Here is a 21,882-nt window from a genome sequence, read left to right as displayed (position 1 = left end):
ATTATTGTTTTAAGGTCCATGTAAAAGTCCATGCCACAGAACCACTGCCCTAAACCAAGCACCTGGATTAAAAACACAGTGCAGTACAACTTTAATTAAAACCCTCTGTAATGACTACAGATGTGTGATGACGTGTCTAATCTCTTTAAGTTTTCTGTGGTTCATTGCAGCCAGATGATGAAGTTAGAAAAAATTCATTTCATTAAACAACTAAAATATCCTGATCTTAAAGTGCTGTTTTTAGTGTCAAGATAAACCTTGTTTCAAGACAAAACTTTGAGACAGACTTTGCATCTGGAGCCATGCTGTAAAATGCGATCCGGTCAACTGAGGACACTGCTGTCATGCGGGAATAGCGGATGGTTAAATGTAGCTCCCTGCTGACACAGATACCATCAAAACTCATCCTAAGCTGGTAGAGAGGCAGTGTTTGCACATTTAAATCCAACAGAAAACCTCATACAGCTGTCAACACAATGAAATAAAAGTGATTACCGTAATTGTCGGGCTATAAGCCGCTACTTTTTGCACAAGCTTTGAACCCTGCAGCTTTTAGTCAGGTGCGGCTTTTCTATAGATTGTCCATGATTTTTGTGATATCGTAAGACGATTTGTTTTGTTTGTTCCGCTGTTGTACGGCACTACGTTGCCTGGCGGAAGGATCGGGGTTCAAGAGTGGTATGTTGGTCACATGTCCATCCGCCAGGCAACATAGTGCCGTACAAGTAGCGCGAAAAACAAACTTCAAAGTAGCGCTATGCGTTCAGCGGGAGTCGTGGATGACGAGCGGCGATAAACTTGCGAAAAGCAAGTTGTGCTCAACTCCACCGGTGGATTCTGACAGCGTGGAAAAGTGTGCAAACATCCACGATCACCAACGGATTTCGAAGGGCTGGACTGCTGCATGATGGAGAGGAGGACACCGCCACGGCCCTTCAGAGGGTGTTCGACTCTGACACTGACAATGACAATGAGGATTATCTTTGGTTTTGAAAGTGACAACGAAGGAAAGAAGCTGAGAGTGGATGACGAAGCCATCCTGAGCCTGTTCGTTTCCGACACTGGAGGAGAGGACTTTGGTGGTTTTAGTGCGCAGGAAGATGGTGGTGAATGACTGACTTTTCTTCTTGTTAAAGCCGTGTCACTGCACCTGAGCCTAAAAGGTAGTCTGAATCTATTTTTCTGGTGTGCTGTAGGTTATTGTTATGTACTACATTTGTTACTCATTTATGAAGCACAGCACATGTGCAAATATGTACCCATAACTTGATTTTCAAAATATTAATAAAAGGGGTGTGTCTCCAAACAGCCATCTCTTTCCTGACAATTCGCTTTGTGCATATTCTCTTACATATGATAAGTCAATATTGAAACACCTGCGGCTTTTGGTCAGGTGCGGCTAATGTATGTACAAAACAGGATTTTCCCCTGATTTTAGCTTGTGCGGCTAATATTCAGGTGCGCTTTGTAGTCCGGGAAATACGGTAATATCATTTTTGCCAGATGCCATTCAAAGATAATCCAGCTGCCACTTGTGCAAGCATCGTTAACATTTTTGTTGCTCTGGAAGCCAAAACACAGAAGAGTGTCTGTTATGGTTGTGATAGATGGAAAGTTTGTGGGTAACCTGGGGACGAGGATTACAGAGCAGAGATTACAGGTTTTCTAGTTTTGTGATGTAACTTTTTCAGGGATAAGCCTCTTACACGTGCATGCAAACATAGGCAGGGATTGGTGTGTTGAGGAAACTCAAACGCATGCGCGCACACACACACACACACACACACACACACACACACACACACACAGACATAACTGCGGTAAACAGAACAAATTTGAGACGGACAGCAATACCTTTCCCATTACATAGGTGAGTGAAAACTCCCTGATAAAGGTGTAATCAGATGCCGTGATAACAGACTGTGCATTGCTTTGATCGTAGTCTCACTGGAGCAGCCCTGCAACATTTTTGCCCGGTCTTGCAGCTCTGTTCTGCTGCAGGGGATTCCCTTACAGTTGGGAGTAAGAGCTTGTAAGATCAGGTGGCTCTATTTGACATCTCTCACCGGAAAGCATTAGATGGGAGACGACAGAAAAGTGAGAGGGACTAATTGTTTGGAGCGTTTAAAGATTTAATGACAGTATAACTGTAGCATCAGATTACTGGGTTGCACTGCGGTTAAGAGGCTGTGACTTCTGGAGTTTGTCAAGAAAATGGAAGGATTTTAACAAAAAGCTTTAGAGGTTTTCAGGGATATATCAAGAAGATTTTTTTTCTCTCACTTTTTAATATCTAGTACAGCAAAGAGGCAGAGTAAAGAGCACTGCTGCAAACATCTGATCAACAAACTAAATTGTGAATTAGGGTGATCTGTTCACCTGTTCCCATCCACCTCCGGTTTGTTTTAGAGAGAGAGCTGAAACAAGCTGCCTGCCTAGACTCTCACCATCGTTTTTCTTCTAGCAGTGTTATCTGCATTGTGCACAAGTGTGTCTTAAGTTGCACTAAATCCATTTTAATTGTCCCTTGCTAATTATTCTGCATATTTAGATGAATAGAAAATAAGGAATAAATTATTTTTTCTGAATAAGCTAAGCAGCTGTATAAAAATAATAAGAAAGAAATACAAGCACATTTCCAAAAAAGTTAGGATGCTGTGTGAAATACAAATAAAATGGAAAGTAATCATCTACAAATCCTATAAATCTGTATTTTATTCAAACATTTAAACATATTAATGTTTAAACTGAGAAAATGTGTCATGTTAAGAAAACTATTAGAGCTTTTTGTGTTTGTTGGCAGCAACACATTCTTTAAAAAAAACTGTGACAGGTTAATGTTTACCACATCTTCTTTCTTTCTTTCTTTTTTTTAAACAACAGAATATAAACATCTGGGTACCCAGCTGCTGGACTTTTGGGATAGAACTGTTGACCCATTTTTGTCTGATATTATCGGGGTTTTAGCTGTTCAGCAGTCCTGGGTCGTCTTTGTTGTATTTATCATTTTATGATGGGGCAAATATTTTAAATTGATGTAAATCGGTTCACCTCATCTACGATGAAGACAAGTTGTTGTAATAGATGTAGTGTGCGTGGTGTAGCATTGTCTTACTAAACCAAGTGTTTGTAGTACCACTTACTTTTCCAATCTTTCGTTGCCCTGTCTCAGCTTGTTTAAGACGCGTTGCTGTCATCGAATTCAAAACAAGCTAAGATTTTTCATGAAGAAATATGTTGTCACAATTTAAACATTTGAAGTATAGTTTGGGTTTGTGTGCATGTGCATGCATGTGCATGCGTGTGCATGCGTGTGCATGCGCGTGCCTGCGTAACAGGTAAAACTGTGATCTTATGGCCCACGGCCCAGTGAGGGGAAAAATGTTGCTTTGGACACTGCAGTTATGCAAACGCTGTCAGCGTGAAATGGCATAGTGATCAGAGTAATGTGTAACCACATTAAGTACAGATGTGTATTTGGTAACCTGCAGGAAGCCATGCTTGAAAGTGCACTCATTTCAATTACAGGGCTTTGAAAGAGTGCTGTATTGTTATTTTTGATCACTACCTCCCTGAGTTGGAGGAGTGGGTAATTTAAACGCTTGCTGCCTTTCCTTTGCCTGCTTTCTTTGACTCCCTCTCTGGAGGGAGTTACACTCTGCAGGCTTATCTGGCACTGTGTTTGTGCACTGTTATGCACAACACACATCATACTGATTAATGGCTACCTGATAAAGTTATATACAGTTTTAAATGGCTCTGAAATACACACAAAATACTTGTACAATATTTAACTTTTGGCTGTTCTGACTTTTAGACTAGTCGGCAAGTAAGATAATCTGCCAGAAAAATCCATAGTCAAATCTAGTCTTCAAATTAGGTTGAGAACAGTGTTTTTCTTTTTCTTTTTTAAATTGGATAGTTTGAAACATCGTGCTGTAGCATTATGTTAAACTCTTGTCACGCAGGCACTGCCTGGGGAGTTTCCAAGCCTTTATACTTCTGCTGGAATGTACAGTATAGGTGAGAAATGAATTTTTTTTTTTATAGAGTATGTAGGAAGTATTGACCAATTCTTGCAAATCAAACAGCCTTTTGTAGTCTTATTCAAACTCCTGACCTACTTCAGGATAAAATAGTTGTTTATTCCAGCTCTGAGAGGCTGAGGGTTTTCTCGGTCTGCTTTGTCCTTGATCATTTCTGGACCTAAACTCGCTCACTGGGGCTCCTCTGTGCTTTTGTATGACAGGTGAAACCAGACTCTGTTATCAGTGTAAATATGAAACTACCTTTGTCCGCCCACTTCACTGCATGCCTTCCCGCTAACCCTCAAGCTGAGCAATTTTTCCCATGCACTGAAGCAGTAGACGGCATGCTGTGACTTAATGATCTTATCCTGTTTCCTGGAGAGGTTCAACATTTGTTACTCAGCTGCCTTTTCCTAGTCTGTGTTGCATATTTATTTGTAATCTACCAAGAAGGTTGACCAGAAAATAATGCCACTGTTTGGGAAACCTGCTGGTAGAGGAAACAGGAGCATTGTTTAGCTGGTTAGAAATTCCCCCGAAGGGCAAAATTATCTGAGAGGATGGAAAAGAAAAGCTGGAGCGTCATCGGTGATTTGTGGTTCTAAAGAAACAAAAGATGTGAGAAAGCACTTGAATGTGGTCTTTATCTGGAATAAATTCAACGGGTTCCTTTGTCCATGCTTCATGTCTCCATGTTCTGTGTGGTTGGGCCTGGTAGGTGTTTGACTATTATTGCCAGCAGACAGACAAACTGCACTGAAAACATTTACAAACAAGTTGAAAACAGTAGCGACCGAAAGTAGTAATTTCTGATTGGGTGGTATATATCTGAGCATATAGAAGTACTTTATTGTGAAACCTATGCACCTCATCTCATAGGCCTCATCAGGGTAATCATGAACAAGGTAATCTTATCATTACAACACGTCTCCTGAAAAGAAAAGAAAAGAAAAGAAGCTTCAGGTCGTGCATTTTCTAAGTCATCAGTCAACAGGTGAGGTGGTGCAGAAAGCAGATGTTCCTTGGATGTCGTCATTGCTTACATTGAGAGACTCGCTGGTGTGGCGAGAATGTGTCTCAGAGGCATACAAATCGTAGAAGCAGAGGACAGCTTGAAATAACTCTGAAGCTACAAGCTGAAATTAATGTCAATCATCAGGTCCCTGAATCAGCCTCTAAATCAGAGATTTGGATGGTAGCAGCTATCCAAATATTGCTTTTCTTCACTGATATCACATTATCAACCTTCTTGTTGAGAGAAAAAAAGAGGCTGCTTGGGTTGTATCTTGTAATACTTGTAAATGAAAGCCCTGAACTTTTCAGACCTGCACAACCAGTATTGTCTTCTTGCTGCATTTTCCACGACTAAAACCAAAATAGGCTACTGAGAACAAGAATAAAATATTTGCGAGCGATGGTTTGTTTGACAAGTGACCTGCTTGGGGACAAACACCTTGCCTGACTGGTTATGTTGAAATCTGCTAGAATGCGCTCATCTTGCAATAAAGTTGCTGCAGTACCCTGTAGGAGGACATGTCAAAGTTGACCAAGAAATATGGAATATAATTTGTACATGAGTAAATTAATCTTCAGAAGCATGTGTGCTTTAATAACAGATAAAACTTTGTTTCCAGAAGTATGCCTTTCAGTTATTGATGTAATGCTTCTGCTGTGCCTGACATGGACAGGTAGAAACCTGCCCTGAGCTCTGGCACACACATTGGGAGGCTAGGGGTGGTGGTGGGACAATTTCCTGGGATAATGACTAAGAAATCCAGGTTTGCATCCCTTTGAGAGCTTTCATATCTGGTTTATTTATTGTTTTTCTTTGTTGTTTTTTTTACTTTCTAGTTTAGGTTTGGCAACAAATATGTCGAGTTTAGATGCTAAAAACGTTTGGGTCTGCTACTAAATGCACAAATGCATAAAACAGCATTTGTTCTGGTCACCTTCCTCAACTCAACCACTCACTCTTTACAGTGCCACACCTTTCCTCTCACAGCCTCATGACTCACCTGCACACTGTTTGATGTTTTCTTCTATCAGGCTGTTATCTGATGTAGGTCATGGTGGATCCAGAAATGCTGTCGCTTAGAGCTTATTTACTGGATCTATCTGCCTACACAGTCTTATTTCGTGCAGTCTAATGAGTAGTAACACCAAGATCATCTCTGCCTACGGACACCTTCATTGAGCCATGAAGAAGCCCCGGAGAGACTCCCGTGCTGGCATCAGAATCAGACAGCTGCTGAGTCAGAGCATGCTTCCCTCTTACTATTGAGTGTCAGTTTCCCTCAGGCCTACAGGCTGGTGAAGAACTGCAGGTTCCTGTAGTGACATATCTAAAGTGATTGTCAGCTTTGCAGAACCAGACTAAAAATTTGTAAGTTTCAGGATTTCAGTGTTTAAACCTCTCAAGTTTGTGAAGAAGCCTACAGAATACCGACGGTATAGTCATGTAATAATATCCTTACATCTGGAGTGTCTCACATGTGCTTGCCATATTGTCCTTTGGAAATGATAGCAAAAGTTCCCATCTTTGACAGCCTATCAAAAGAATAAAAGAAAGTCACACTGTTGATATATTGCGATTGAACACATTGTCCTTTTTGAGGCGTCTTTGCAGCTGGATTTATCTTCTCATTTTGCCAATAAAATGTCATCAAATGCTCTTTAAAAAATTAAACTTGGAACTCGGAAGTGCCAAAAACCATAATGTCCATTCGAGGCTGGCTCCTGAAGTATATCCATCTGGATGTTTAAAAGGAAAATGACTTCAGACATTGCTGCATTTATTGGAAGGTGCCCGGAGACAGGCAGCCAATCAGTGTCTGCTAGGCCCCACATCTTTAAATTGGAGGCACTGAACTGGACTTCTTCAGAGAACATCTGAGAGTTTTGTGCTTCGGGTTCGTTAGCAATCTAGTGTCCACAGTTTTCAATATTTTATGTTGTGTGATCGTAGATACTAATAACAGCTTGGGCTGATTCCCACCAAATGTGAAAATCAAAGAAAATTTATATTACCCACAATTTTTTCACTTCACATTTTCGATATAACGATATATATCGGATGACGATATAAAAACATCTATAGTTTCATTTTACGCTACCGTTTGTTTCGTGGTGTCGCAAAATAAGCTGTTTATGGCAATATGTTTTCATCGTTTTGATGGTCACTGTAGTGGCTATATTAATTAGTTCTCTCTTTCTCTTATATTTAATGTAACCACACTACTGACGGACAAGCGCCTGTTTTTATGCGTTGTCATTAGCAACAAAGATGGTAAAACCATCACGTGTCCGCTTGTTTATTTTCCACATAAACCTTTCACAATAAAGCTCAAGATCCTGTTGAGACTTTTCAAAATAAACTGAATCACGTGAAAGAGTATGCAGATTATTTACAGATGAGAAGCAAGAAAGAGCCGCCACGTGCTAAAAAATAAACCGTAGACTCAAACGTTAGAACAGGCTTTTCCCTGCAGCACGCCGTGTAATAAATACTCACAAAGAAAACGACGCCCAAGATTAAAGTTGACGTTGAAATTTTAACCACTCATATTGAGTAATATATTTTTCAGTATATCCCTCATAACAGGCTGACATCACCATATTGTAATAAAAACATCATAAAACATCAAAGTTTTAGTGTAACCCTTGCCCTTTAGTGGGAGTTGCGCTGTCTGAGTGCTACTGTAAGTCCTACTTGACACTAATTAGCTGATATGTCTTTATATTGTACCTCTATACTCTATGGCTCCCACTGCTAACTTGGTACTAAGTTGAAGCTCCATAATTAGGACACCAAAATCAATAGGTGACGTCATGGTGGCAGTTTAACCTGCTTGATTTTATGAACATTAACACATACATATATGTAAGCTAGTATGGTGGTTTGTCGCTTGTGTTTGTTTCCTCAAAGCAAAGGTGCCCTGAGTTTCACCCATACCAGGTTTGGTGGAGTTTGCATGGTCTGTAGGTTTGTTTAGTTTCTTCTGCGAGCTCCCGCCATCAGAAACAGGTTATTCTCCGATCACGGTGCCCTTGACCAAGGCAGGGGCTTAGAGCTGGATTTGGCTTCCCAGGTGCTGCCCCTAACCACCAGCTTCTAGTCGGCATTTAACCTACCTTAATACTACGATAGATTATTCACAGAGAATAACATTTCTTCCAGGTATTAAATAAGAATGTTTCACAGCCCCTGAAATCCACAATTCAGAGGAACTTAGCATATGAGTTACCACAGTGTTGCTGCAGGTAATCTGAAAAGGATTACTGCAACTACTACAAATAAGATAAAAATGCAAAAGACAACTAAGGGGAAAGGCTGCCATTGATGAAAGAGGGGGACCAATAAACCCCTCTTCTTTCTGTGCCTTTACAAATGCAGGCCAATTTTACCATTTATTATATGCATGCAGGAGTGGCTGAGCGCCCAATCAGCACCAACGATAAACGAGGAAGGAAGGAGGTGGTTGATAAGGGTAATCGTTAGGGCTGCACGATTTTGCATAAAATGAGAATCACGATTTTTTTGGCTTAGAATTGAGATCACGATTCTCTCACGATTCTCTTTTCCAGTATAAATATTTATTGCACTTATTAACTGCACATCAACTTCGTAACAGTTGAGACTGAACATAAAAACAATAAATAAACATAAAAACAACAAATGTCTCACGTTTTGTTGTTGCCGCAAAATGTTGTACTGCTTGAAATTCCGTCTCCACCGTTGCTCGACACTGCGTGTATAGAGCAGGTAGTGCAACAATAGAAAAATAGTTGCAGGATGGCACTGTGTAGCGTTTGTCTAGGGTGTTGATCATTTTCCTAAATCCCTCGTTTTGCACAGTGTTGATGGGAGCCATATCTTTGGTCAGGTGATAAGTGATAGCCTCCGTAATTTCTTTGTGCCTGCGGGAGTTCGACGGGTATAGGGAAGCGCTGTATAAGGTTCCCGTTATTGATGTTTGGGTGGTTGACAGGGACGGATTTTCTCCTGTCACTTTCTCGTCATCCCTGACGTGCTCTCCGTTGTTTTTTCCCTGCTAATTTTAGCATCACACGGCACAGCTTCTGTATCACGTGGTATAAGGCTCCGCCCTTGTCATTTGTTGAGCAGGAGGAGTGAGCGCTTGTTTTCATGCAGATTACGTCCCGGATCAAAATGCGGTACAATCGTCATCGTCTTTTTTTTTAAATTTTTTTTTTTTATCGTTGTCATTTGGAAATGAGATCGCACAGAAGTATGAATCGAGATCGCGATTTTCTAACGATTAATCGTGCAGCCCTAGTAATCGTTTTTCATTTGTCACTAATATCTGCATAATTTTTCGTCTCTTTAAATCTTTTAAGGGACCAGACAAGCCCAAAGTTTAAGGTATTTTTTTGCGATTCTGTGGTGGAACTTGATGACACATCATCTTTGTGTCTACATATTTGTGTCGTACTAAGTGCCTTAATTTTGCTCATGGTCCATCTGGCTCCACGTGCGTGCCCATTGTCAGGCAGCAGACGCTCGGTCTCACTGCCAGAGCTGCTTCTCTCTCATAACAAAATTATTGCTGCAGCTTCTCTTCCTGTTGCTGCTACTGTGAATATTAACAGATTACCCATGCGCTGACCTTTCATAGGCTGAGCTTTTAATGTTTCCACAGCAGACATCTGTAAATAATATCTCATGGTATGAGTGGATCTCTTTTCTGTCATATCACTCTGCTTTTCATTTCTGACGTGTGATAACTGCTCACATTTTGTGTTAACAGGGGAGAATGAATGTGTCTGTAATTTCCATGAATAAGGCTTATAGCTGGAGGAGCACAATGAGTTTTAATTAATGACCGTAAGTGGACTTAGTCTGCATGGCTCAAGGGCACCACCTCGTTTAGTGAGCTGCAGTTTTGGAGGTTTTATTTTTAACAGTAAAAGCCCTTCCTCTTACCGGAAACTGTGCCAGCAGCCCTGGCGGTGTGGAGAGCTCAGCCATCTGCCACTCTGAGAGTGTGACAGAAAGAGAGAGAGTGTGTGTGTCTTTGTGAGATACCAGAGCTGAATCTTGCGTGGGTGTGTGTGAGCCTGTGATTGGGCAAACAGTCTGTGGTAGAATACTGTTTAGAGCACAGTCTGTGTTTATGCTTTTTTTTTTTTTCCTCTTTTTGTGGAGATCTTAACTGATTTAGTGTAGAGTGCTGACAACTGTCATTCATGATCAAAGTGTTCTTATCCCAATGCATTGTATAATGCAGCTTTGTCAGATGCCTCTCCCCAAGCTGTCCTATGGTACCCTGATATTCCAGCTGCTACTAAAGCAGCTGTTGAACAGGCTCTACACATGGAGGCTTGGGGTGGTGGTGGTACAACTTCCTGGGATAATGACTAAGAAATCCAGGTTTGCATCCCTTTGAGAGCTTTCATATCTGGTTTATTTATTAACTTGCTAGTTTAGGTTTGGCAAAAACCTAAACTTTGGTCATGCAACACAGAGCACCTGTATAAAAAAGCCCAAAGCCGACTGTACTTCCTCAGGAGGCTGAGGTCTTTTAACATCTGCAGGAAGCTCCTGAGGATGTTTTACCAGTCGGTGGTTGCTGGAGTACTTTTCTATGCTGTGGTGTGCTGGGGGAGCAGCACAGCAAAGAGGGACTCATCCAGGCTGGAGAAACTGATCAGGAAGGCTAGCTCTGTGGTCGGCATGAAGCTGGACACTCTGGTGACAGTGGCAGAGAAAAGGACATTAAAGAAACTGATGGACATTATGAACAATGCTGGGCATCCTCTGCACACGGCCATAAACAATCAGAAGAGTCTGTTCAGTGACAGGTTGCTTCTCTCCAAGACAAGAACTAACAGACTTAAAAACTCCTTTGTCCCACACGCCATCAGACTGTTTAACTCCTCTCTGGAGGGGAGAGGGAGGGGAAACAGGAGGACAAAGGAGGGAACAACTAAGCTGTAGTGCCTCTTCACCTCACTGTACAATACCTTGTGCAATACTTTTTGTAAATAGTCAACAGTGCAATAGACTCAATACTTGAAATGTGCAATTCACTTGTATTTTTATTTTTTATTCCTATTTATTCTATTTATCCCCTTTGTATATTTTATTTATATTTGTCTCTGTATTTATATATGTGTGTGTGTGTGTATGTATATATATATATATATATATATATATATATATATAAAAAAAAACAATTCTGTAACTGTAACTTCGGTCGTTGCTGTGCTTTTTGGAAGTCGAATTTCCCAGAGGAACCCACCCGAGGGATTAATAAAGTTCTATCTTATCTTATCTTATCTTAAAAATGTGTTACGTTTAGATGCTAAAAACGTTTTATGACTTGTGCTATTGAATAACACAAGTAAAAATTGTAGTGAAACCCTACCACTGCCAGTCTTGGAGCCCTGTTGTTCACTGTTGAGGCTCAAACCACATCAATGTTTGAAGGCCCGCAGTGATGTGAAATTATACCCCTCAAGTGACTTAAACCAAAAGCGAGCCCGTTTTAAAAATGTAAAAAAGTAAAAAGTTGTTAGAAGGAAATACTCAACTAAAGGTACCTGAAACTCCTACTTAAGTACAGTAATTAAGTATTTGTACAGTAGTAGTAGTTACTTCCCAACATTGCCAGAAATACAAATCTAACAGGGCCAGTCGCTTAGGTTTTACACTTTTAATGGAATGAAAAGGTACAGTGGACTATTGCTTGTAAAGTGCTTTTCTTCTTAATTTGTGGACACAAAGTGCATTCGTACTATAAGCCTCATTCACTCATACGTTATTTTATATGCCTGAGCACTTTGTAACCTAAAATTCCCACTCCAATGGAAACTATTTTGCATCAAGATTCTTCAGTATGCAGGTTGGATGAGCCAGGGATTGGACCACCGACCTTGCGATCAGTGGCTGTGGCTCTCTGACAAAAATGTAAAGCAAAGAAAGCTGGGTGTCATCATGAGACATTAGCCCTTCTATCTGCTTTATGAAAAGGCGATGCAGATGCACCATCCTTCTGTGTAATCCTCTAACTTCTGTCTCAGTGGTAGTGTTTCTGAGTGTGTGTTTGTGAATGTTTTTAGAGGATTTTCATTTCCTCATGCAAACTCCATACAAAAAGAAAGGACTCGGGACCTTCTTGCTGTGAGGCAACAGTGCTGTCCACCGCACCACTGAGCTGTCACAAAGCACAATAAATAGCAATAGCATACACGTGGTGTGTGTATGCTTTTCTGCTTCTTATAGCCCCCAGTGATTTTCCTGGGGTTTGAAATCTCGCGTGATCTTGTCCAGGCAACTAACCACTCTTGCTTGATTAGGTGACGTCATCTCAACAAAAATAAATTTAACAAGCGTGAAGTTGTTGAATTTCATGCAGCTCATACACAACTTATTATGTTCACCATAGAAACTCTTGTAAATGTAATAACTACCCAATTTCACTTTTTTTTTTGAGTGTATGAGTTGGAGTCTGAGGCCAGCTTGTTCCTGAGAATCACTTAAACAGTTTTTGTCTCTCTTGACAGTTGATTGTTGCTGACGTCAGTCACATCAGTGTGAACTTTTTTGCAGAGTAGAAATGATACAGGATTGAGTGTGAAAAGATAACACGGTTTCCTGTGCGCTGAGCGAGCGGAACCTTCTTTCAGTTACAACATCCTGTGGGCTGATGTTTAGTTGAACTGCTTTTCGTCCAGGTACATTCAGTCATTGTGCTGTAACATTGTGATTTATCTAGCCTATTGCATCACAACAAACACCCAGTTGTGGATTTGCCTGCTAAAGCAGAAGCAGTGCTATAATCCAAACTAGTCACACTTGATGCGACCATCATTTTATATACAAAACCCTCTTCAGTTTCACAACAGTTCCCTAATAAGGTTTCTGGTTGCCATCTGTTTACTCAGACTCTTTTCACAGCCTGTTCTGACAGATTATTTATCACTGCTGCAGAATGCACACAACCAACAGGACAGGCCCTCAGTGATTTAGTAGAGTGTCCCCTCTTTGTGAGTCATTCTTATGCTAATCAGTGCTGGTCTGTATTTTTTATACAGTGTTGCCTGAATTCACTGCAGTAAGATAAGAGGACTTTTTCCAAGAACATCCATCCATCCATCTACTTTCATAACTGCTTATCCAGCATATTATATATGGTACAGCAGTTGTGTCTGTTTACATAGGTGTTTCCCTGCACAGAGTCTAAAGACAGGGATTTTCAAAATCCATGCACTGGTGCTTACATGCAGTCTTCCAAAAAAAAAAAAAAACAGCATATAGCTGTCATGAATGAGATTATACATAGGTTAAACACTGCTTGGTTGAAAAATGGTCCGGGACAGGCATAAAACAAACCCACCAAAGATCGAAACATACAGTGCAAGAAGCACAGATGGATGCTGAACGGGACACTTTTTAAAAAATTGTTTTATGGTTATATTTCTTCTCTATTAATGGATATTTGTGCAGAATGCAGAATCTAAAGGACAGGGACGAGATTTATTTGTACTGGAAGCTTTATGGTCTCTGTTTGTAGGCACGTTTGACTGGGCTTTGGCTCCCTGCAGGTGAGCAGTCCATATGGATAGCAGAAGAGGAAAACGATTGCCAAAATCCTGTCTTGTATAAACACTGGCTGCTTTCTGATGACAGTTGAGATTTCTGTCAACTAAAAAGTCATGGAGACAATTTTACTTTATCCATTTTAGTAGATTAAATAAATAAAAAGAAGTGTATGCATTTATTTATTTTCCCTAGTTGGGATTTTAAGAAAGAGAGAGGGGAAAAAAAGAGAGGGGAAAAAAGTCAGTACACAAAAAGCCCCAAAGAAATACAATGAAATGAGTCAAGGCCGAGGTTCAGCACTTTCACAGACAGCGACTGCTGCAAGACTCGCTGACATTCACCTTGTGTGGTTAATGGAAGCTACGTATAGATAACAAACCTCAAAACAGAAAATTTTAATTCAGAACCACATAGACAAACGTTAATTTGTTTGAATAATGGTTCAAACTAGCTAATTTAATTTTTGGATTGTGCAAGTTAGTGTCATATCTTTGGCAAGCTTTTTAGTGTTGATCACCATCTATCCACAAGCACTAGACAACAAAGCCATGCAACTTAAAGAATCCTGAATTAAATTTAATGGGAGATTTCAGTAGCAAAGCAAAGCAATGGTGGGGTTCTTTGTTTTGTTTTTTTACACTTTGTGATTGATCATAAACTATTTGTTTAAGACAGAAGATTGACTCTTCTTTTCTGTCCTCTCTCTGCAGCCATCAAGGTCAACTGTCATGGCTCCTGTGGGGTCTCCAACACAGCAAACAGCACAGCATATAATGTGGAGGAACAGTACTTAAACAGCACGCTGTCTGTTGCCGAGAAAGGTAAATCAATATTTTCACACTCTGATAGGTTATCACACTTCTAGAGAGGTTAAAAACCATTGGCATACACTTGCTCTTTTTTCTAGGCAGCTGTTGCTCATTATTTGTATGTGCACTCTATGAAAAAACTTAAGGATATGCTGCTTAGATATGCACGACAGTAAGACCAAACCTGTATCTTGAAAGCAGTGGACATACTGCAGGTGTGGCTCACTGGTTCAGCAGGTTCCCATGTACCTTATTGTTGAAATGCAGTGACCCAGGTTTGAGGCTGACCTTCAGCCCTTTGCTGTGTGTCCTCCCCTGCTCATTCTACCCTTTTCTGTCTGCTTTTCAATGCAAAACTGTCAAATAAAGGCAAAAAAGCCCCAAAATAAATCATCATTTAAAAAAAGAATATACTCCAAGTCAAAAAAACAACAACACTGATATGATCATTAGAGTATGTGAACTTTGCATCTTTCTTTGCTGATGACAGATTTATCTCCCAACCTATATCCCAACAAATATCAGAACCTCCTTGTCATGGCACAACTGTAAGACTTGACTCACGGCGACTGGCTTTTTACCCCATTCAGTTTAATGAAAATCTGCTGGAATAGAGCTAATGTTACAGTGGCCTTCAGAGGTTTTTGCTTTCCTCTAACAGGGGAAAAGAATTTGACCGATCGACTAGTTTAAGAGTGGGAAAACAGTCAAAACTGCACCCAGTCCAGTGGTTGAGCTTGTAGATTGTATAAATATTGCTCACATATTTAAAGCCATTTTAAACAGTTGATCACATTGTTTAGAAATCATCTTTTTCCCCTGTAGGCTGACATGCATGCACCTGTGCACAACGTGATTACACATTTTTATGTTCAAGCGATTATATGTTCATTTAGTGTGACACAACCAACATAACTTGGGTCATTTTTAGTAGATCAAAGTCATTCTCTGTCATTTTCCTTTTATTGTTCATCTTCACATCAGAGAGCGAGAATGAGACACTGTCGTCTGTAATCTCAGCATCAGATCCTTGGGTAGCAAGAATGTATGTTTGTGTGAAAGTGTAAGCTAGTCCTGCTCAGCAAAAAATTATAGGTGTCAAAAGTGCTTTCTACTGAGAATACAATCAAAATTGTCTTTGAGATCATTCCAGACAACGTAAAAGTTATTTTCTGCAGATATGCATACAGATGGCTTTGAAATTTTTGCCTTGTCTTTGGTGTGCCTCGGGCACAACCCTAGTTTTTGCAGCCTAATGAAGAGTTACTCAGAGTAACAGTCCCCTGAAGCCTGTCTCCTCTCTGAGGTGAGACATAGCCAATCAGAGTCAAGAAGCACTGATGAGACGGTTGGAGAGCCCCCACAGAGAGCAGGTTAGATTATTTTTCTCCCCTGAGTGTCTCTGTACCAACATGCTGTGCTGCACTGTGCTGTTCCTCCTGCCTACGGAAATAAGAGCTTACAAGACCTTCTTTTGCGAGTACGATCTTCCATCTTTTGTATGTGTTGCAGCCCATAAACAGAAGGTGAAATGTGCCACGCATGCATGAAATCTGTTGTAAATGCAAATCACACTGTGGGACACAATGGCAGGCATTAGAGCATGCAGTCCATGCTGGTTAAAACAGCAAACAGTTCAATGTTTAACTCTCAGGGCTGCGTTCTTCAGCGCATGATAGAAACTTCAGCCACACAGTGCTGGAGAGTAGATTTAGTCAAGTACTTTACTTAAATATAGTATTCAGGTGCTTGCTATGCTACTTCATACTTTTTCAACATTTCAGATTGAAGAGTTGTATTTTCAGTATTTCTTGGATTGTTTTTTTTAATTTTATTTCACTATATAGGTAAAAAAAAAAAAAAAGGCAAAGATCAGAGGAACATGGCCAGACTTGCTAGACCATTGTTGTGTTGTGTTTGTGTCGCATACAAGTGATGTCACAGGACTTTCGGACTGCCTTGCTGTAACGACCCCGTTCATATTGAGGTGGCACTCAATTGTAATGGAAGACTAACTAACAGAGTTGAGTCAAGCCGCTAGGTGCTAGTGGAAAAGAGGCATTAGAACCAAATGAACCGAGTTTGAAACTGAGTGCTGCTGGCCATGTCCATCGCTTTATACCATACCATACCACCTTTATTTATAAAGCACTTTAACATAAAACCAGAGTTCACAAAGTGCTGTACATGCTAAAAGCATAAGTAAAGAAAATTAAAATGAGATAAGATAAAATAAATAACTAAAAAACTAAAATAAATTGAAACATGTCAAAACAAATTGAGTCAAGAGAGAAGAGGCCTGCCTAACATGCAAGGGTAGATCATTCCACAACTTTGGAGCAACTACAGCAAAAGCACGATCACCTTTAGATTTATACTTAGTTTTTGGTACCTTAAGGAGCTGCTGATTGGCGGACCTAAGGGAACGGGGAGGTGTATATGGTTGTAGTAGCTCCGAGAGGTGGGGGGGGGGCAGGCCATTAAGAGATTTAAAAGCAAATAAGAGAATTTTAAAAACAATCCTAAAATGTACAGGTAGCCAGTGGAGTGAAATTAAAATTGGGGTAATGTGCTCAAACTTTTTTGTTCCAGTTAAAAGACGTGCTGCAGCATTTTGCACAACCTGCAGGCGCCTAATGGACGCATCACTAACCCCAAAATAAAGTGCGTTACAATAATCCAGCCTAGAAGTAACAAAGGCATGGATTACTGTCTCAAAATGCTGTTTCGATAAGATAGGCTTTATTTTGGCTAATTCCCTCAAATGAAAAAAGCTAGATCTTACAACAGCTCTGACCTGGCTTTCAAGTTTAAGATTTGCCTCTATTTTAACTCCCAGATTAGTGATGACTGGTTTAACATACTGTGCCAGTGAACCAAGATCTATAATAGTGGCCTCAGAAGCGCCACCAAAATGGCGCAGACTGTACCCTTCCTTTAATGAATGCTATCGTCACAATAAATACACCATGTCACAAGGTTCACATCATGATTAAGTGCTTTTTTTCTGTTTTTATTTTGTTGACTACAGTCAAATGGCCTCCACAGTCACCAGATCTCAATCCAGTCCAGCACCTTTGGGATCTGGTGGAATGGGTCATTTGCTTTATTGTGCAGCCAACAAGTGTGCAGTCTGTTATCATGTGAAAGTCGAATAAAATCTGTGAGGAATGGGTCCAGCATCGTGTCTATACCATGAAGGATTAAAGCTGCTCTTAGGGCAAAAGGCAGTCTACCTATTAGCAAGGTGTACATAATAAAGTGGCTAAATGGTAAATAGCCTGTATTTATATAGCGCTTTACTTAGTCCCTAAGTACCCCAAAGCGCTTTACACTGCATTCAGTCATCCACCCATTCACACACACATTCACACACTGGTGATGGCAAGCTACATAGTAGCCACAGCTGCCCTGGGGCGCACTGACAGAGGCGAGGCTGCCGGACACTGGCGCCACCGGCCCCTCTGACCACCACCAGTAGGCAACGGGTGAAGTGTCTTGCCCAAGGACACAACGACCGAGACTGTCGGCGCCGGGGCTCGAACCTGCAACCTTCCGATTACAAGACGAACTGTCAACTCCTGAGCCACGATCGCCCCCACTTCTAATTAAAGTGACAAGATATACGTTTTATTAACTTTATAGACACAAATAATGAGAGGCAGAAAGTTTGATTATCTTCAAGCAGACCGAAGTTTCCTCTTTCCTCCATCCTCCGAATGCCTTTGGCAAAAGTCATTACCAAAAATAAAACAGGAAACAAGAAAAAGAGAAGACGAGGAAACCAACACAAACAAAACTAAAGTAGACAAATACACAGAACATTAAAAACAAGAGAAAATAATAATAATTAAAAAAAAAAAGAAACAGACTGTGGCCATTTTTTGTTTTCGCCTGTGTGAGAAAAATCACACGTACTGTTCGTCAGCTGTCAGGCAGGGCGTTTCTGGGAGGTGAAAATTAAGTCGAACAGGAATCTTGAAATGTTTGTGCAGACACAAACATGAGCACACCCACTTCACCCATTAACATAGCAGCTTTGATGTTGTAAGAAAGAAAAATATATACATACAGCACTGTGAGAAAGTGTTTTCTGCCTTCCTGATTTCTCTTTTTAACATTAGTCAGACTTTAAATTTTCAAATCATGAAACAAATTCGTTTATTAATAACAAACATAATCTGAGTCAATACAAAATGCAGTTTTTAAATTTTGATTTATTTTTAAAAGGAAAAGGTTATCTAAACACGCATATCCTAAGTGAAAAAGTCATAAGAGAAAAAGTAATTGCCCCATAAACCTAATAATTGGCTGTGCCGCCCTTGGGAAAAGGAACTGTAATCAAGCATCTATGATAAATGGCAACAAATGTTTCACTTTGAATTGTTTTAATTCAGTTTTAATTCAGCCACATTGGAGAGTTTTTGTAAGAGCTGCATGGACGGCCTGTTTGCGGTCATGCCAAAGCACCTCGATTAGATTTAGGCTCAGACTTTGAGTCGGCCACTCCAAAATCTTCATTGTGGATTTGTTTTTCTTTTTGGTGCCATTCAGAGGTGCACTTGCTGATGTGTTTTGGATCATTGTCCTGCTGCATAACACAGGTGGTGTTGACCTTCAACTGATAGTTGGACGTTCTAGTTGGACGTGCATTTTGCTATTTATCGTACAGTTTATTTTAATCTTTGCGTACAGCGCTTTGTGACTACCTGTCTATGAAAAGCGCTTAATAAATAAACTTTACTTACTTACTTACTTCAGGATTTTCTGGTAGAGAGCAGAGTTCATGAAGTAGACCCAGACCACTACGAAAACTTTCTCAAAGGCTTTGGGGTCATCAAGATGATTTTGGTAAATGTGGGATGAGGTTTAGAGGTACAGCTGAAGAGGAACAGCTGTAATGAGTCTGTATTATTGTTTAACTTGATTAAAAAAAAAGAATATCTAATTTTATTGCCTTGAACCTCTGAATTTATTATTATTGTATAAACAAGATTTGTCTCTGAGTTCTTTGCATTTCATGCAGTGGTGCTTATGAGTACATGAGGAAAGTCAATACGGTTTGAAGTGTATTATTAGAAAGCGTTTTCACTATAACTACGCACCGACCAAATAAATTCCTTTCAAATTATTAAATATTTTCTAACAGAAGGTTCTTGTTCTTTGAAGTGAAGACTCAGGCCTTCTGGCAAATATGTGATAGTAAAAGTTATTTTGTCATGTCGCCCAAATTCCTGGAGTTTAGTGTTTCACATTTTATTTAATTTATCCAGTGTGTGACCCTGGGCTATCTGTACCAGCGTGGTCCTCCAGTTAAAGAAATTGCTGTGAGATGAAGACCATCAGTTCTCACACTGGCACAGTCAGATATTACTCTGACTCCTTAACAGAGAGCTGCGAGGTTAAAAATGTTTTAATGTAGTGGTCTTGCATGCAAACATTCTTCCGTAGATCATTATTACTTCTTCTATTTACAGCTTTTAGTTGTATAAAGTTTTTTTCTGCTATATTTAAGAGTTTTATTAAATGAAATGAAATTGTTTATTTACTTATTGTTGAAACTGACACCAAAACCCAGGTGCTGATTCAGTGCTAATCCCAATAACTGGGACATGAATCTGTGAGTTTTCGTTTAATGAAGGGCAGGTTTGAGGGTTTTTTGTTTAGTTTTTTTATCTTCCTCTTAATAACAGAAAGAGACGTTGAAATCAGGAAGTTCTTTGAAGCAATAGTTAAACTTAAAGCCTTACTGTGAAACGTAAGGCACCAGAAGGAGAAGGTCATAAATAATTCATGACACACCCTCTCTCGGAGTTCCTCTTTATCTCTGCCGTTTTCCCATATCTCGCTCTCTTCCATAAAGGGTCTGGTTCGCCCCCAAGGGTCGAGCAACGGAGGGAGAGTGAGAGAGGAAGGGTGACAGAAGATCATCTCTCTCTCACAAACACACACACACACACACACACACACACACACACACACACACACACACACACACACACACACACTCTACAAAGCAAGCGACCCTCGCTGTGGCTGGTTGATAATGTGGTATGCCACAGATGCTTGGCGGTTAGGGGAGTGAAGACCGCTTACATCAGCAGCTCTTCATGGACACTGACTTTAAAAAGTGAGAGCTTCATATTTAGAACACGTTTAGGACAAAGCCACGTGGAAGTTTTTTAATAGTATTATTTACTAATACTGGCATTTCTGCAAAGACAATATTTCTTCTTCATTAGGTTTATAAATGTGTTACTAAAAAGGCACTGTTTGTGCCAAAAACCCTTCTAGTGTTGTTTTAAACTTTAAAAAACTTTGATTTCTACAGTGAGTAATCCAAGGTAGTAGCAGCAACAGTAGTTCTGTATTTTCAAAAGAGACTGCTTATCCCACTGTCAGTTTATGTCTTTGGTCTGTGCTGCCATTTATGCATCAAGGCTGTTTTGGTGTTTGTGTTGTAGACACATTTGCATTCTTTGTAAAAGCATAAAGTAAAAGGATTTTTGATGTTAAAATGCCAAAAAATACATTCGGAAAAAAATGGTCTAGAAATTATTGACCGGGTTACTCAAAGAAAATCCACAAACCTTTATGTAGGAAGTTTAATAGCAGAACTGTTTTCTTTCTGCTGTCTACACCTGCTAACTAAAACATGAGTGCATCTTAGCAATGTCTCTTTTTAGTTATCATGACTTGGTTGCCTAGTTTTAGTGTTACCCAAAACAAAAAACCTGGAAGCTTCATACTGAGATCATCTAGATGGATAATTAAAGCTAAAAAATATATATATTTCCTTATAAAGTATCCTTGTAAGGTCATCTGAAAAATATCAAAATATTTGTGAGCCTCTGGGCTGTGTCGGGGAGAATTGGTGGCTCTTAGGTGACACTAAAAGCAAAATATTATCTTTTTTTTTTCTTTTATTGTGTCCTTGACTACACAGACTGTGTGAACCACATGAAATAGTCACAGTTCAGGTCTGTGTAGTCATCCTAGTATCTCGCACAACATGGGGCTTGATCAAAATATCGATGAACAAATATATTTATTTTCATTTATCCAACCTTTATTTAACCAAAAAGAGCAAATAATGAAGTTGATTAAAACAAAAACTGGTATTGAACAAAAATACAGTAAACTAGAATAAACACAGGGTTCAGGATTATCACTGATCTGGGGCCAGTAAAAACCTATATTGAGGCAAGTTGATTGGCCCATTTGGAGCCTCACTTTATAATCTCTTTATGATAATAGGTCCTGCTAGGTTTTAATAGCAGAATGAATGTTTGTTATTATTATTATAAGGTTAAATAATGATAATCATTGATGTTGTTCCTCATTTGTGACTTTTAAAGAGTCTTTTATTCTTTCACTCGTGTGGTCCTGGCCCAGTTTGCATGCAGTGTGTGCACTGCAGTGTTAAGACTGACTGTTTCTATTAGCAGTAAACAGGACTGAGTGATAAGCACACACACGC

The 21,882-nt window shown here is 39.9% G+C and overlaps 1 protein-coding gene across 1 annotated transcript in view; it reads left to right on the top strand.

Annotated features, from left to right (window-relative positions):
* arrdc1b (arrestin domain containing 1b) overlaps positions 1-21,882 on the top strand; it is a 48,486-nt gene that overhangs the window by 13,451 nt on the left and 13,153 nt on the right. Inside the window, exon 2 of the mRNA XM_004538455.4 lies at positions 14,304-14,414. Within this exon, the coding sequence (XP_004538512.2) occupies positions 14,304-14,414 (111 nt within the window). The remainder of the gene's footprint in view (positions 1-14,303; positions 14,415-21,882) is intronic.

The sequence above is a fragment of the Maylandia zebra genome, linkage group LG7, assembly GCF_041146795.1.
Source record: "Maylandia zebra isolate NMK-2024a linkage group LG7, Mzebra_GT3a, whole genome shotgun sequence".
In the NCBI taxonomy this organism is placed as follows: Eukaryota; Metazoa; Chordata; class Actinopteri; order Cichliformes; family Cichlidae; genus Maylandia; species Maylandia zebra.
The sequence above is the reverse complement of the archived record's forward strand: the minus strand, read 5'-3'. Positions and strand labels throughout refer to the sequence as shown.